Genomic DNA, 17,053 nt, shown 5'->3' with positions numbered 1-17,053 from the left:
AGGTAATGCTTTCCTGGGGGGGTGGGGGGGTGTTCTGTGCCTTGTAAGATGTCCAGCAACGTCCCCGGGCCCTCTCCACCAGATGCCGGGACCACACTCACGTGATGATCATGATAATCAAACACTGTCCGGGACTGCCTCTCGGGAGGCAGAATCCCCCGGACCGCGACCCACGGCCCTAACAGCAAGTGGCCTAAATGCACAGCTTCTGCGGCCCGAGCAACGATTTCAGGGGAGGGTGTGCCTGTCAGTACAGGAGTGGTTCTCCGGCCTTGGAGGCAAAGGTGACTAGTCATCAAAGACGTTTTTAAACATTGTTTTAAAAGAAGCTTTGTATTTCTATTTAGCCACACTTCTGTTTGGAAACTAAGAGATGGGACTTAAAAGATGCTCTTTTCAAGAGTCCATGTCACAGCGGTATTCAGACATGACTGAGTGACATGAGGAACATGGGATGCCACGCAACCCTTAGAAAACCGCGTGGGAAGAAACTGGAGGGGCCTGAAATCGGCCTTGTTCATTTTAGCAGCGAAATGAGACCGTCTGACAGATTTTTTCTAGCAGGCAGGGTTATTTATATAAAACAGTAGAAGTCACTTATGAACTGTGAAGAGGAAAGAAAACAAAAACCAATTTATTATAATCACACAAGTGATTATGCTAAAGTTATTACAAAAGGTATTAATTTTGTAGTGTATTTATTCTGATCAACAGCTATAACTTAATGCAGGAAAATCTCATAAATTAAGACATCATTCAACAGAAACCAGGGTTCCTCAAAGTAAACTGCCTGGGCCATCTTTAATATTTCAGTTTGCACACAGAGAATACTTGTACACCCAACACTTTAGGACGCTGCCCTCCATGTTTAGTAACTCATACCCATTTTAATCCATTTGAAAGACTGACCATCTAGAGGTGAACATGGGGGTAAAGTTTGAAATAAATGAAAATGTAAATCATTTTGAACCTTAAAGGATGAAAATGTAGCCATTATGTAAATATAAAAAGATGGTTTCTTATGTACCTGCTTTATTTTGGCAGATATAGGCAATATGTAAATGTATATATTGCACAACTATATCAGAATTGTATATTTTTAAAAGTCGAAGTGTCTTGGATATCTTCCTTCATCCGTAATGTATAAATCTTAAGATGTAATAAGTATATTGTTTTTGATGAACTAGTTTTGTTTTGTCTCTCGACTAAAAATACAAAAATGAATGTAAGCGTGTTTGTACACAAAGCTGCAGAAGTCCTTTGCTTTCTGAGAAACAGAAGCCAACCTGGAGGCGGAGCCCACCACCCTGACTGAGGAGCCTGCCTGCTGTTCAGGTGTGAGACCGGGCCGCAAAGCGTTATTTCTTTGTAAACCTCTCTTTCCATACCACGTTCCTGAATTAAAATCGTCTTTGAAAATAATGCTCCTTCCTTGGGATTTTGACTTCTACCACCTGTGTATTTCACTCTGTCTTACATGCCCCCTGCGCTTCAGCACACCTTCGGGACGCAGATAGAACGGAGAGGCTGTGCCTAACCCGCCCCCCTTACCGGCAGGGCGCTCAGGTGTGCGTGCTCAGTGTGCGTGGGAACCTCACCCCGCCGCCCGCAGAGCTTAGCCCCCAGGTGGCACGCTTTGCCCGGCACGCCGGCCCACGGGTATGGGAGCCTCTTGCAAAGGGCGGAGCTCAGGTGCCACCTGGAGCTACTGACTGCAAATCAGAAGTGTAACAAGGTCGCGGGAATCCTGTTACCGCCCAGTGTGAGGAGCCCTGCTCTAAAGCACAGCTTGTCTCTTGAAATGAAATGTGCCTGCGTCAGTGCCACACTGGTTTCCACCGCGGCGGCACCATCTGCGTTCCCACCAGCAGGGCACCAGGGTTCCCCTTTCTCTGCATCCTCGCCAGCACTTGTTATTGACAGTAGCCATTCTGACAGGTGTGAGGTGATAGCTCATTGTGGTTTTAATTTACACAATGGAATACTATGCAGCAGAAAGGACTCCTACCTTTTGTGTCAGCGTGGATGGACCTGGAGAGCATCATGCTGAGGGAAATAAGCCTGCCAGAGACAGACAGATACCCTGTGATTTCCCTCCTGTGTGGACGCTAATGAACAGACTGAACTAATACGCAAAACAGACAGACTCATAGATGGAGAGCAGGTGACAGCCAGTTTGCCGGGGGCGGGGGTGGGGGGGTGGGTAGTTAGGGGTGGAGGGATTAAGCAAAAAAAGGAAGGGGACGAAACGGTAATGGAAAAAAATACAATAAAGATTAAATTTTAAAAAATGGCTACTAACCAAACGGCACTTTTTGGTTGTGCGCAAAACAAAACCAGCCCACTGACACCTGAGACGCGCGTGGCTGTCGCTGTAACCCGGGCTCTGCTGCCCCCTGCTGGGGGCGCTGCCTCACTGCGCCCACGGACCGTTCCCGCCGAAGGCCACACGCAGGTGCTCCCGTGTTATCGCCTGTGTTCCCTGTGCGGAACTGTACAGCCCCGCGACATTGATAACTGGGCATCTGTCGCTCTTAATCGCTTCACCGACTCTGCCCACCCCTTCCCCACTCCGCTCGGGTAGCTCCCAGCGTGTTCCCTGAATCTATGAGTCTGTTTGTTGTTCATTAGATTCCACACACGAGCGAAATCCGACTGCCTTTGTTTTCCTCTTATTCCACTGAGCTAAAACCATACACCCCATCACATACCCGCAGTACGTGAAGAGTGCACACATCTTCATATCAAAGACAAACCCCGGTTTACGAAAGGGCAGGGGACTTGAGCATTTTTCCGAAGAGGCCATACAGAGAGCCAACAGGCATATGAAAAGGTGCTCACGGTCACAGCCCTCAGAGATGCCAATTAAAGCCACAGTGAAGCCCCGGCTGCTGGGGCTCCGTGGATTGAGCGTCGGCCTGCGAGCCAGGTGCCGCTGGTTCGATTCCCAGTCAGGGCACATGACTCGGTTGCACGTCAGGTCCCCAGTTGGGGGCGTGAGTGAGAGGCAACCACACAGGGATGTTTCTTTCCCTCTCTTCCTCCTTTCCCCTCTCTCTAAAAATAAATAAATAAATAAAATTGTTATAAATAAATAAATAGAATAAAACAAAGCCACGATGAGATACCACCTCACACCAGTCAGAATGGCCATCATTAATAAATCAACTAACAGCAAGTGCTGGCGAGGATGCGGAGAAGAGGGGGCCCTAGTGCCCTGCTGGTGGGAATGCAGATGGTGCAGCCGCTGTGGAAAGCGGTATGGAGGGTCCTCAAAAAACTAAAAATAAAAGTACCACGTGATCCAGTGATCCCACTTCTGGGTATTTATCCAAAGAAAATGAAAACAGTGATTTGAAAAGCTCCATGCAGCCCCGGGGTCACTGCAGCGTGGTGTGCGACAGCCAGGATGCGGAACCAGCCCCGGGGCCGCCAAGAGCTGTCACGTGCTCAGTGCCCAGCATCTCGTCGCTGCCACGGACATGACCGGGCAAGGCGTGGAGGGCAGAGGCGGCACCTACCCAGCCGTTCACTGAGCCAGGTCCGGGCACGCACCTGGAAAGGGCACGCCAACTACATAACAAGCCTCAGGTGTGTGGTTTGGGGCACAAAACACCAGCAGTACATTCTTTTTTTAGAGGTTTTGGTTATTTATCTTTAGAGGGAAGGGAGGGAGAAAGAGGGAGAGAAACATCAACGGGTTGCCTCTCGCACATGCTCCCACCGGAGACCAGTCTGCAACCCAGGTATGTGTCCTGACGGGGAGTCGAACCAGCGACCTTCGGCTTTTCCAGGATGTCCAACCCACTGAACCACCCGTCAGGGCCCAACGGTACTTCTGAGTACACGTGTTGGCTAGACACGGTCGTGGTGACCGAGCAGAAGTGCTGACTTGGGAACTCCACGGCCTAGGGATGGGGATGAACTAACGACGCAGCGCACCAGGGAGCAGGCAGCGCCAGAACGAGCGGTAACGCAGAGTTAGGCGACGCCAGAGGACGGTCCCCCGGGGACCCAGGTGTGGGAGCAGACTGGGAACACCTGGGGGGAGAGCATTCTGTAAGCACGGGAGGAGGCCCTGCTGCAGAAGCAGCCTCCGCGTACCAGCTGCGAGCCTGAGCAAGAGGAGCGGCGTGGGGCGGGGCGGAGCGCAAGGGACCCTGTGGGCTCGGAGGTCCCAGGGTGAGCTCAGCCTCCATAGGTTCCTGGGGTATGAAATGGCCTGTGGGGGAGACGGAGCAGGGGCGGGTCAGCTGGCTGCAGTGACAGCCCCGGCCGTGCAGTGGGGCCTTGGACGGCAGAGGTCGCGGTGGCAGGAGGGAGAAGTCGCTGAGTTCAGGATACCCAGGAACAGTTTTCTAATTCCCCAGTAGCTTCACTCAGGGACCTGAAACTGAGACTCAAACTATGGGCTGCCTGACCACCATTCCTCAGAGGGCACTGAACTATGTGTCAATATCCCACCTACAGGAGAGACACGCCCAGCATCAGAAAACACGTCGCTCACTGAGCGCCTGCTGTTACTTTCAAAGACTATAAAACCCCCTTCCTTTTTCTACCTATTGAAAAGTACTTAATTCGTAAGTAACTTGGATTTCCCAGTTTTTTTTTTTTAAAGAGGTACTCACTTTTAGAGATGGCGAGGGAGAAAGACAGGGAGAGAAACATCAATGTGTAATTCCCTCTCGCTCGCCCCCAACTGGGGACCTGGCCCACAACCCAGACAAGTGCCCTGACTGGGAATCGAACCGGCAACCCTTTGGTTTGCAGGCTGGTGCTCAGTCCACTGAGACGCACCAGCCAGGGTTAAATTTCCCACTTCTGAAAGGCAGTTACCTGGCTGTGACACACAGCCACCGTTTCAGTGACTCTGAAACCCCACAGGCAATCTGCTTAGCAGCTAATATTTTTAAAGTTACTCTTCCCATTAATTGAGCAGTCCAGTTGCAGACAGCAGGGCTGTGTCGGGGTGACATCTGCCCCTCAGCATGTCAACCACCAATGAACCCCACCGCTGCTGAGAAAGCGGGGGTCGCAAGGACCCTCTCCAGCCCAGGGCCATGCCCCCAGTGCTCCAGCTGCCCCAGCTGGGCCCCTGGACGCCAGCACTGGAGACCAGAGAGCAGACGGTCTGTGTTCCAGACCCGGGATATAGCGTACTTCATGGATGCACGATTGTTTAAAAACATGCTCGAAGAAGGTTTTGTTTTTAAAAAAGATAATTACCGCCCATAAAGATCCTCTAAGGAAACATTGGAGTAGAAAAAGCCTCATGTCCACATACCCCTAAAATTAACATCTATGGCATAACAAAAATCTTAACAGGGTTACAAAATCCTAGGAGTATCTACCGTGGGCCAGTCACGCCACGATAATGCACTTTCCGAATGATCAGACCATCTCTGTTCTCACGCGGGGGCCGGCTCAGATCTGGTCGGAGGGAGAAGCGAGACTTCTCAGGAAGGGAGTGTCTGCCTCCCCGGGTCCTTCCAGCCCAGCCTCTGGGCAGGCGGAGGGAAGAGCCCCATTAACCGGGGGGTTCCTGGCAGTGTGGCTGTCCTGTAGGTCCCAGCGAAAGATGAGATGAGGACCTTCCCTGTGGCAGGTGCGGCTGGTGGACAAGGACCGCCAGCTAGCTGGGTGCCCAGCACCACGCAGGCATTCAATGAGTTGAAAAAATTACTTCCTTATGTAAACAATGGTTTACTAGATGTAACAAATATTACCAAAAAAAAAACCCCATCAAACTAAGTGACTGCAAGTAGAGTCTTTGTTCCCGATATGCATAATGGCAACTTTGTGACGGTGTCAACTGCCTGAAATGACATCAGTGTTTCATCACTTTAAGGCCTGTATGGAGCGTATATACACTCCAAGCTAGGAAGAGAGTCTGTTCAGTATAAAGATCTTGCAGAAGGGTGTTTATTGATGATGTCACTAATGATAATGTTTCACAGGCAGCTAGAAAGAATACTACCTGAAACTGATTTAATAAATAACCACATAATCCTTTTTAATCGGTTGTGGGTCAGATTTTAAATACGGCTAACATTGTAACACAAACGAGTCCTGATGCTGGTCAGTCCGGTGTTACAACACGTTTATGCTGGTTTGTATACTCATGCAGCGCTTGTAACAAAGAAAATAAGTGATGGCAACATGAGAGACTCTGAAGTACTAGAAAGTTCCATATTATGAAATACATGTTTTAGGTATTATCACTAAATTAAAAAAAAAAAAAAAACAGAAAAATACTGCTTTTAAATGTTTCTAATCAAGTGTTTATTTGGTTTATTTTTTAAATGCATACATTCTAGAAATGTATCAAGACCGTCCAGTGACGACTCTGCATGCCCTCCGGTTCTGCCACCGTTCCCATAACCTTCCCGGTGACGACGACACCACGGGCTGGGGCAGGGGGCGGGGCTCGGAGACAAACCCCATGAGAAGGGGCCGCACCGCAGCGAGCCCGGTGACGGCGAGAACTCAGTCACGGGGCAGTCGGTCTGCCACCGCCACAGTCTCCCACATTTAAGTTCTCCTTCCAGTTCCCCCTGAAGCCTGTCCCCCCTCTAGTTCCAGCGTAAGACCTCATCCTAAACAAGCGCCAGTCACTTCTGCAGAAGAAAAATCAGAACGTGATCACAGAACAGTTGCCCGAATGTCAGTGTTAGCATCCTGAACACACAGCGATTTACTCCTTGGCGGCCCAGAAGCACTCTTTGTTTTTCTTCCAGGATGATGATTCTTCATACACTTCCTAAAACAGAACCAAACAGGAATTCAAAACACAGCGCTTGAATAAATACGAATACGCTGGAACAATGAAGGGAAACGCACATCACAACTGTGCAAACCTGCTCCTCCTTCACAGCCCCACGGACGTCTGCACACGGCACTGAGGGCCCAACAGGAACAAGCGTGTTCCCCACACTTGGGACGCCCAAGCGGTGGGAGGCTCACCAGACAAGAAGCCCCCACGAGACGGGGGCACCCGCAGGGCAGAACAGACCATGAGTTCTGGGGGGGCTGTAGTTTGCACGCTGTTTCCTTCCGAGCACCCACACCACCTCCCCCTTCCTAAACACACTGTCGCAAAGGCAGGGGGACAGTGTCCTCGGCCCTGAGACGAAGGGGCCACCCGCAGACGCCCTTCGGCGGGTCTGAGCCGCGCCCTGGTGACAGGCACCCTGCCGCCGGCCCGTGTGACCGAGGCCCTGAGCCCCGGCTGTGCCGGAACCAGAGGAGCACGGACAGTTCCTGGAAGGCGGGGGACTTAGCACCTTCTCGTCTTCCTCTCCGGTCGGCTCCTGTTCTGCAGGAACAAGAATCCACACTCACTTGTTCTCTGAACACCTGTCCCCCCAATAACTGGGGGCCGACCCTCTCATCTGCTCTGTGTGGGCTGGCTGGCTGTCCCCTGCCCCGCCCCAGGCTCACAACGCGTCCTGGGACGCGCTCCCGGGCACCTGCCTCCGCCCTGCGGGCCGCGGAGCCTGGTTTGCCACCAGCACCCATGGGGCTGAGCCGCGGCGAGGCAGCTGCCATCTGCGAGTCCCGCCCTCGGACCCACCGGCGTCCTCACGACAACGGGCTTCGGTCTGTATCAGAAGCACGGCCTCTGAAGCCCGCAGTCCCCGGCTGGGAGTCCCGCTGCCTCCTCTGCACGGCTGACAGCGGCCCCTGCAGACACTGCCCCGCTGGCCCCCCTCTGGCCTCTCGCTCGCTCGCTGAGCTTTGTGACAGCCTCACCACGGGGGACAAGTCTCCCCTGGGCGCACAGAGCAGCCCACTGCCCACGCCCCCACGCTGGGGCAGACACGAGGCAGTGGGGCCTTCCCACTTCTCCAGGAGGCTCTGCTGACCGGGAAGCTGTCGGCTGGGACTGGTGGGCTGGACCCAGACGGAAAACAAGGTCGCGTTCCTAGGCGTGGTCTAAACTCCCTCACTCTGCATTTTCTCCGAGGAGAGGACCCCCCACCCCTTTTCTCTGTCTAAAAGGAGGAAGTTCTAGGAGGTTCTTCTGCCTTGAGGACTTTCTGCTTTAGCAGTTGCCTAAGTAGCCAGGCATTATTCCTGCTCTCCGAAGGGAAGGCCCCCCTCCCCACATTCAAGGGCCACAGTCTGGATGAGGCATGCTCCCCATTGTGGGGGCCGACTCCGGGCCGTGCATTTGGGGGGCATGTAGTTTTCATGCTGAACCAACCTTGGGAAAAAGATGTCACACAAATACCCTATCTCGCAGATACAGAAAACAAGATTTTAGGAAGTCAGGGGAGACCCACGAATATAAACTCTGTATGTACGTGCCCTTCTGCCCGGTCCTTAAAACATTCCTGAGAAAAGTCACTTCCAAAGGCTTAACGCACCTTCTTCCATATGGGCACCTTGGCTTTCAACGTATCGATGACGTAGCTCACGGCCGCGAGGGCCTCCGCCCGGTGGGCCGAGGACGCTGCGATGACAACACTCGCTTCCGACACGGGCACGGAGCTGGAACAGAATGCAGGGGGGTTACCGTCTGCTCTAAAGCTACTCGGTCAAGAGTCTGCTGCACAGGAAAGTAAACCCAGGGACGCGCTCTTGGAGCGGAACATCGCCGCTCCTCGCCCCAGACATCCTGCTTCGTTAGAAAACAGAACTCATCCCGGGCGCGTCAGCCGAGGGGGCGCCGAGGCCGTGGCTAATCTGTGGGCGCCGGTCCACCCCCGAGACCCGCCTGAGGGCACCAGGAAGAAAGGGACCCGTCGCCGATTCAACGAACATCTGACTCAAACACACTAGGCCCGTGCGGGGTGATGCTGGAGACTCAGTTACCAAATGAGGAGTGGAACAGAATTTAAAATACTAAATAGCAACAGGTATTAAGTAATAGCATTGCTAACATTCATTCTTAACAAAATTACAGTCATTAATAACTAAGGAATAACTAACAGAATACGATGGATGAGCCTCAGTCGCTGGGCTCCTCTAACAGCCCCGAACTCCACTCTTAGGGGCACAGGAAGGCAAAGTCATGTGATGACCTTCCAAGGCGTTCACACTAGAGAACGTTTTCCCTAGCGGCTGTCACGCACACAGAGTCTGGACGACAAAACACTTCTTTAACGGTCTCGGGGCACGCGAGCATGCGCTGTCCCACTAGGCGCCCAGGAGCCCTGTGACCCCCGGGCAGTGCCACAGCACCAGGCGCTCCCCCCAACAACGTCGCAACGGCCGAGCCGCCGGGGAGGTGCCCCCACCGTCACAGAGAAACACACGAACCTCTCCCACCGCGCCGGGGGGCCCTGAGAAACCGCAGAGGCGGCCCGGGCACAGACGCGGAAGCCCCCGCGGAGCCCTACCCGAGCCTGTGGAACACGGCCAGGTGCCTGACCGGCCACCTGCGCCTCACGTCCCCGCAGATCCTGCGGACCTCGCTCTCTGCCATCGGGACGTAGGCTTCGTATTCGAGGCTGACGACTTTTTTCCCTTCGAAGTTATTCCTTGTGATCCCTAAAAAAAATAAATAAATAAGGCAATTAAAGTAAGGTTTCTCCTTATAATAGAAATTGCACATTAACATAATAAAAAAGGGTTACTTTTGAATAGACAAGTAGCACACCGATTTGTCTAAATACGACTTTGAACTTTTCTAAAAATGAAAATGATCTTTAAACAGAAGATAATTTTCACAAGAAAAAATGCACCGACCAGGCAAGCGAATGAAAACACATGATAAACCAGGATACGCTTCTCTTCTGACGGCATTTATTACCGAAAAGGAAAACATTACGGCCTTGGCCAGTGTGACTCAGCTGGCTGGGCATCGTCCCACACACCAGAGGGCTGTGGGTTCAATCCCCGGTCGGGGAGCTTATGAGAGGCAACCAATCGATGTCTCTCATATTGATGTTCCTCTCTCTCTCTCTCTCTCTCTCTAAGCAATGAAAAAATGAGGATAAAGAAGAAGGAAAACATGTTCCCAGGATTATCATTAAGCTATAATCATCACCGTCTTTCCCTTACTGTTTGGAAAGGAGAATTCTCTCTGCTAATAATGACTCTTAGCCTGCCTTCATTATGCCTTCAGCATGTTAACCTGAAGATTACCGAAACAAACTTTCTCCCCGCGCCCACGGGCCCTCGCGGCTTACTGCTCAGGAGCTTGAAGTTTCGCATTAACACTCAGCGTGGAAACCCTGCCACCTGCCGCCCTGCCGCCGGCGGGCCGGGGAGAGCAGCTCACCTACAAACAGGGATATTGCCCCGCAGCAGGGAGACGCCACCAGCTGTGAGACTTCATCCACGGAAAGCTTCTCAGTGGTGAATTTTATTATATCTCTCGATTTCTCTTCAGCTCCGTTCACATCTTCCCTAGAAATGAGATATTAATAAACCTTAATGGTGGTAAGAGAGGCAAAAGACCAACTTACAGGCTGTGTTTCCACTCAGTTTTTCTACGTTAGATGTGGCAGCAGGCATGGTTTGTTCTGCATGAGAAAAATCAGTGTACTGGCTCAGGGGACTGAGCGCCGGCCTGAGAACCGAAGGGTCGCCGGTTCGATTCCCAGTCAGGGCACAGGCCTGGGTTGTGGGCCAGTCCCCAGTTGGGGGCACGCAGGAGGCGACCACACATTGCCATTTCTTTCTCTCCCTTTCTCTCTAAAAATAAATTTAAAAAATATTTTTAAAAAGTAAATTTTGAGCAAAACAGTGTTATGTATAACTATCCCGAATGAACCAAGTATGACACACAAAGGAATTTACCAATAACATGATCACTTAAAACATAATCTATCTCATAGGCCGATTTCTTCCACGTCCTGGAGCTGCTGCTCTGACCTCCCGTCACCGTGCGGCTCCGACCGCGACACCTTCATCCACACGCGCACCCCCGCCCCCACTGGGGGACCGAGCAGCTTGCCCAGAACTGCGGGGGGAGCAGACGGGGGACCTCACGGGACGGGGCGCAAGCCCAGCCAAGCCACCGAGGAAAGAAAAGGATGACTCCACGCCCCCCCACCAGCACCCCTCACTGCACCCACCGAGCACTTAGAACAAGCTCAGGAAGGGCCAGGACGCACCCCGCACCCACGCAGCCTGCGGAACAGACTGGGTTTCCACACTCAGGGGGCTCCTTGTGGGGTGAGGGGAGCAAAGCAACAAACAGCATCACCAGGAGGCAGGACTCACCCGAGCGCAGGGCTGGGGAGGGGGTTATTCAAGAGAAGAGGGCCTACCGAGGGCCCTGGCTGCTGTGGCTCAGTGGGCTGAGTGCCGGCTGTGAACCCAAGGGTCGCCGGTTCGATTCCCAGTCAGGGCACAGGCCTGGGCTGCGGGCCGGGTCCCCAGTTGGGGGCGCGTGAGAGGCAACCAATCGCTGTATCTCTCGTACACTGATGTTTCTCTCCCACTCCTTCTCCCTCCCTTCCCCTTTCTAAAAGTAAATAAATAAAATCTTTAAAAACAAAAAAGAGGACCTACCGAGGAAGGCCTCTCTCAGGAGGTGATATTTAGAGTTGACGCCTGATCAGGCTGCCCCCAGGCGGGGACAGCGGGGCCGGCAAAGGCGAGGCTCTGGGGCAGGAAAGAGCACGCGGTGCCACCGAAACTCTGGGGGGCCTCAGAGCCCAGCAAGCAAGGGCAGGACAGAAAGAAGGGCCGGGCGGGGGCCGGGCAGGCAGGGAGGGCCTCGCAGGCCCCGGGGATTCTGGGTAGCACCGCGCGGCCTGTGGGGTTTCGGCCACAGGAAAAGACGAGCAAAGACGACAGTTACGGGCTCACTCACGGGGATGCCAACCGAGTGACCTTCCTAGAGCCCGCGCCCTGCTCCCCAGCTCCCCAGCTCCCCGGCCACAGGAGAGGAGCGAGCAGCTCTCCCCGCACCGCCGGGCGGCAGGGGGTCCCCAGCGCCTGGACACCCCGCGCGAGCCTCCTCCGCCCCCTTTCCTGGCAATGAGACAAGGAACCCAAACGCATCCCGTGAACCTCACCAAGTTCCCACAACCCGATTCTACGGGGTCTCAGGTTCTAGAACCGCACGCTCCAAGCGCTGCCCAACGCACTCAGATAACACACCGCGGGGCCGGGTCGGCTCCCCAACCTTCCCCGAACAGCCCTAAGCTTCACACACACCTCCCTTCGGTGGCGGCCCGTCGTTTTCTGCCTCCGTTCCAAACGCCGAAAGAGAGCATTTTCCTAAAACTGTGGAGCTGACGAGGTGAGCCCAGTTTCCAAATAAAAGAGCTACCTGTCCAACAAGGAATCCCTCGCGTAGTTCTAAATGGCAAGGCTAGGAAGGATCTGGCCTCGGCAGGCATGCTGGGCAATTGGCTCTGTGCCGTTTCCTCCTCCCGTTGGGAGGTGCCCCCCACCCCAAGAAGGGGGCAGGGAAAGGGGGTGAAGAAGTACTCAGGCACCCCTGGCTTGCTCCTTCCCTCAGTGAAACCAAGGTTGTCCCGCTGAGGATGACATGCACTCCCGATTCTGGAGGAAAACGCTACCAAATTGGGAAAGTTCTCTCTCATTCCTAACTCAGCGAAGTTTTTCATCGGGTATGACCGTTCATTTCTCTGTTATTTGTTCTTCGGCTGACGGTACATTAAGCCTCATTCTGTCTGCCCCGCGGGACTGTATGGTTGAGGGTCCTTCACACCACCCTCCGCTTTTGGAGTGACGACAGAGTCTGGAGCCCGTGGGGCCCAGCTGTCACAACGAAGCTGTTCTTTACATGGCTATGACACAGCTGGACACGGGCGCGCTCTCTCCTGGGGCACAGTGATCTTCTTACTTTCTGCCTATGTAGTCGTTCTCCATTTCTGCCCAGGAGAGCTATGCTCTAGACTGATAAAGCCTGTTTGTGAAAAAGTACACAGAGTCCAATAAGCTGAGTTCTGTGTTGGCTCTGCCACGTATCCGCTACGTGATCACAGACAAGTTTTGTAACTTCCCTGAATATAGTTTTCCCTCCTGAAAAACTGAGAGGAGTGCTCCAGCACCCAGCACTGTGGCCGACGAACAATAAGATCTCCGCGAACCCCGCTGAGCGAATCGGATGAACACACCCATCTGACATTAACTGCTCCCAGAGAGCTGACGCAGGGATGGCAGGCAGGCATTGGTAAGTCTGTGCACAGACGGAGCGCTGCTGCTTTAACCAAGAGCTGGTGCACACAGGCTCGCCCAGGGTGCACAGTCCAAGGCAAAGCGCCCCGGCCCTTCCCCTGAAGACCGCTTACGGAACACGGACCTCCCGCACTCGGGGGGCTCCACGGCACTACCCCCCGCTGATGGGGGGGATGACAGCCACTTCGTCTCCTGCCTGAAGCACGAGGAGCTGGTCTCCCAGCTCGACATATTCCTGACGAACAGCCAGTATCACCTGGTCTCTGACAGCCGCCAACCTGAAAGGAAACCAGTATAACAGGAAGGGTCAGTGCTGTGTGGGACCACAGATGCCTCAGGCAGCGGTGAAAGGCATCACATAAACATGACTTTAGGAAGCCCTGCATGCAGAGTTCCTAAGTAACCTGTTCTGCAGAGAGAGGACGCATCCGCTGGAGAACAGACACGTGTTCACTGCAAAGAACCCACTGAACTGCTAACAACTCCTGACCGGACGCTGTGTGTCTTGGGAAATTAAAAAAACAAAAACAAAAAAGCAAAAAACCTAGACTGAAGACAACATTCAGACCAGGTCAAAAGAAAAAAGAAAAATTTGCTAGTCTCAGGAGCCTTCTAAGTATACAAGACTACCTCGGAAGTTCCCCTAAGACCAGGTGTCTCCCAGCAGATAAAAGGTGAAAGGTAAGGTGGGACAAAGATCTCAGCATGTGTCACTGATTATCCGGGCACTTTAAGGGCAACTAAAAGATATAAAATAAAAAATAAGTAGTTTTCCTTTTGAACATACATTGTGGAGTATCTTCTGCACGTTAAACGTTTAAATGGACTTGCGTGACACTGCTGATATTCCCGAACACCTTCAGATAAGCCACTTTTCTCATTTGTGCCATAAGAACTTGAGGCAGGAACAGCAGCCGTAAAACTACTGATTTTCAGTACCAGAAAAAAATCAACTGCTGCAAAACACTGATAATTCAGCAGCAGCTAGGGTTCATCTCTCGTTTTTCTTTAAATCGTAGACATTTCGATTTTGACTTCAAGTTTAAAGCACAGATTTTTAACAGAATTTGTAACAATTTCACTTAACGTTATAAAAACGCCGAACCTACGTTTCCAATGTTTTGCAAATTACAGGAGCAAATATAATCCTGTCCCTTTGGGAAGACCCCGGCTCACCGTGTTTTTCAGTAAAATATCTCTACCCTTAAGGAACTGTGCGTTTTTAAATCCTAGAGTTTTCATTTTCAGGGTAGTTCCAGAAACACAGAACGACCTTTTTGACATTAAGAAAATCAAAATTCAGCTCTCCCTTTTGTCACTTATTCATTTACGCATTTTTTAAATACTAAAACGTGCCCGTCCCAAACGTGTCCCTACCCGGGATGGCGAGCCTCGAGCGCGTCCCACAGCTGCCGCGCGCTGATCTCCTGCGGCACAGAAACGGCCTCCGAGCGGGTTCCTGCGATCTGGGCGCTTTGGGCGAAATACAGCACTTCCACCTGAAAGGAGAGGAGAGGCCGTGGGTGACAGCCGCAGCCCTCGTCCGGCTGTGCGCGCTGCGTTCTGCGTCCCCAGGGGACTACTCTGGACCAAAGACAGATTTTGTAGGTTAGAGAGCATTAAATCGCCCCTGAAAGTTTGTTTCTACACGTTTAAACTCTGAACGTTTATGCCTTAAGCAGCATTCGCACCGGCTCCTGCGCGCTCCTGCGTTTCACAGACGTCGTTATGAACAACTAAAACCCTCACGCCAGCCCCGAGACACGGGGAAGCTTGGAGGGTCTGCAGCCGACACAGAACTCCAGCGCCTCTAACCAGCGCTCACACACGGAACACGTGTCTGGGTCCAGAGAGGAATCACACGAATAAAGCAAATTACCAAAAACGGGGAAACCTGCCTGTCCCGGTGGGCACCTGACCTCTGAGTCCCGTCTCCGCCACAGTGGCCCAGCTGCGCGGGGTCAGGTTACGCCACCGCCGCGCCCCGGGGTTCCCACGGAGCAGGCGCGCGCGCGGCGCAGGTGAGCGCACCCGGGGCGGGAGGGCGGCCGGGCGCACAGCAGCTCGCCCCCGAGCCGTGGGAGGCTGGCAGGCGCCCAGGGGCAGCGCGCCCCTGTCCCCGCCGCGCGCGTCCCCGGCGGGGGCCCTTTCCGGTAAATAAGGTAGACGACAGTCTAAGCACCGGGCGGTAACACCTGAACCCAATACAAAGCAGCGCCGGCTGTAAACTGCAACGGGAAAAAGGACAGGCGCTCGGTGCAGACTTTCTCAGAGAGAGAGAGGACGCGTATCTTTTAAAATAAAACTTGTCGGCGTCAAAACGGAGAGCCTGCGAGCAGGGACAAAGGTCGCGGTGCCTCTGGAACCTGCGCGCCCGGGCGCCCGGGAATGGCCGTCCCCTGGGCCGGGGCGCAGCCTCCGAGGCCGGGAGGGATCGCAGCGGCCCGGGTGCCCGAAGCGGGTCGAGGCTGGGCCTGGGGCGGGGGACGGAGCGGGGCGCGCACGTCCGGGACGGGTCCGCACGCTTACCTGGCACTGCCGCACCATCCCGCCCGAGCTGCGGGGCGGAGGGCCCGGGCCGCCGAGGGGACAGGCGGACCCCGCGCGCGCGCAGGCGCCCCTGCGGCTCCGCCCACCCGCGCGCACGGGGCATGCGCACGACGAGCCCCGCCCCCTACCGGCGCAGCCCCGCCTCCTGGCAACGGGGGAGCTTAGTGCCCACCCGCGAGCGGGCGGCGGGGATGGTGTGCGCGGGCGGTGTCCCGAGGTGCGGGGGCCAGGCCTGCTCGTCCGCGCGGCGGGCGCTCCCACCCGCTCGCTTACAGCGTCTTTTTTTTTTCCCCTTTGCTCCCCTCCGCCCAGTACCCCCTTCCCCCCAGCAATTCCACCTCCCCCCCCTTAGTTCATGTCCATGGGTCGTGCATATAAGTTCTTCGGCTTCACCCTTTCCTATATTATTCTTAACTTCCCCCCGTCTATTTTGTACCAACCGATTATGCTTCTTAGTCGCTGCACCATTTCCCCATTTCTCCCTCTCCTCCTCCCTCCAAATGATCCCCATACCTGTGATTCTGTTCCTATTCTGGTTTCCTTAGTTGGATATTGTTTTTATTTTTTAGATTCAGTTGTTGACAGTTGTGAGTTTGTTGTCATTTTAATGTTCGTAGTTTTGATCTTCTTTTTCTTAAGTAAGTCCCTTTGACATTTCATATAATAATGGCTTGGTGATGATGAGCTCCTTTAGCTTTTCCTTGTCTGGGAAGCACTTCATCTGCCCTTCCATTCTAATGATGGCTTTGCTGGGTAGAGCAATCTTGGTTGCAGGTCGCCTTTCATCACAGTGAGGCGTCTTCTCTTTAATAACACTTTTTAGCCACCCGCCTTGAGACGTGGAGCGCGCAGCGTGGCGCATTTGCGCTTCTCCTGTCCACTGGCTGCCCGGTACTTGGCCCGCGCACATCCATCAACCTTTCCAGCTTTTCACCCGCAGGAAGTCGGGGTTCAACTGCTGGTTAGATCTGTGGCTATCAAGGGAGGGCCCTTCCCCGTGGAGCTCGCTGTCCTGGGTGTGACGCTGTCGCACAGCATGAACGGTGACTCCGGGGAGCAGGGGCCGTCCGAGGGGTACAGCTGCTTGCGTGGGAGCGGCTGCTCACCTGTGCCTGGGCTCCCGGAGGTGCCCGCCCCCCCGCAGCGGCTGGGGCGGAAGCTGCCAGAATGAGCAGACGCAAGGGCAGAGCGGGGGGAGCCCCATGGTGAGGTCACAGAGGCGAGCAGAGCTGTCAGGTCGGTGCGCCTGCAAGGGAGTCGTGGGGCTGAGGCGGGAGGTACAGCCAGTCACCCAGGGCAGCAGCAGTCGACAAGGCCTGAGGAACACCAGCATCTATGCCGGTAACGTTTGTAAACATCCAGGATAAAGAATCACATTCACAGTCAGACGGGGAAA

At 53.9% G+C, this 17,053-nt stretch overlaps 1 protein-coding gene across 2 annotated transcripts; it reads right to left on the bottom strand.

Annotated features, from left to right (window-relative positions):
* Window positions 1–6,258: 6,258 nt before the first annotated feature.
* MOCS2 (molybdenum cofactor synthesis 2) lies at window positions 6,259–15,730 on the bottom strand. 2 transcript variants are annotated; one of them, XM_090276121.1, is made up of 6 exons: window positions 15,637–15,730; window positions 14,485–14,606; window positions 10,229–10,356; window positions 9,345–9,495; window positions 8,370–8,493; window positions 6,259–6,760 (listed from the first exon to the last, which is right to left on the bottom strand). In XM_090276121.1, exons 1-6 carry the CDS (start codon window positions 15,652–15,654, stop codon window positions 6,695–6,697), a joined length of 609 nt encoding a protein of 202 aa, XP_090132247.1. In that variant the 5' UTR covers window positions 15,655–15,730; the 3' UTR covers window positions 6,259–6,694. The 2 variants fall into 2 exon arrangements, with proteins under 2 accessions (XP_090132247.1, XP_090132246.1); XM_090276120.1 differs by lacking the exons at window positions 14,485–14,606; window positions 15,637–15,730 and adding an exon at window positions 13,232–13,422.
* Between the last annotated feature and the right edge of the window lie 1,323 nt (window positions 15,731–17,053).

This window comes from Furipterus horrens, unplaced genomic scaffold (genome assembly GCF_987537825.1).
Source record: "Furipterus horrens unplaced genomic scaffold, mFurHor1.1.pri manual_scaffold_5, whole genome shotgun sequence".
NCBI lineage: Eukaryota > Metazoa > Chordata > Mammalia > Chiroptera > Furipteridae > Furipterus > Furipterus horrens.
This window is presented reverse-complemented; position numbering and strand designations above follow the sequence as displayed.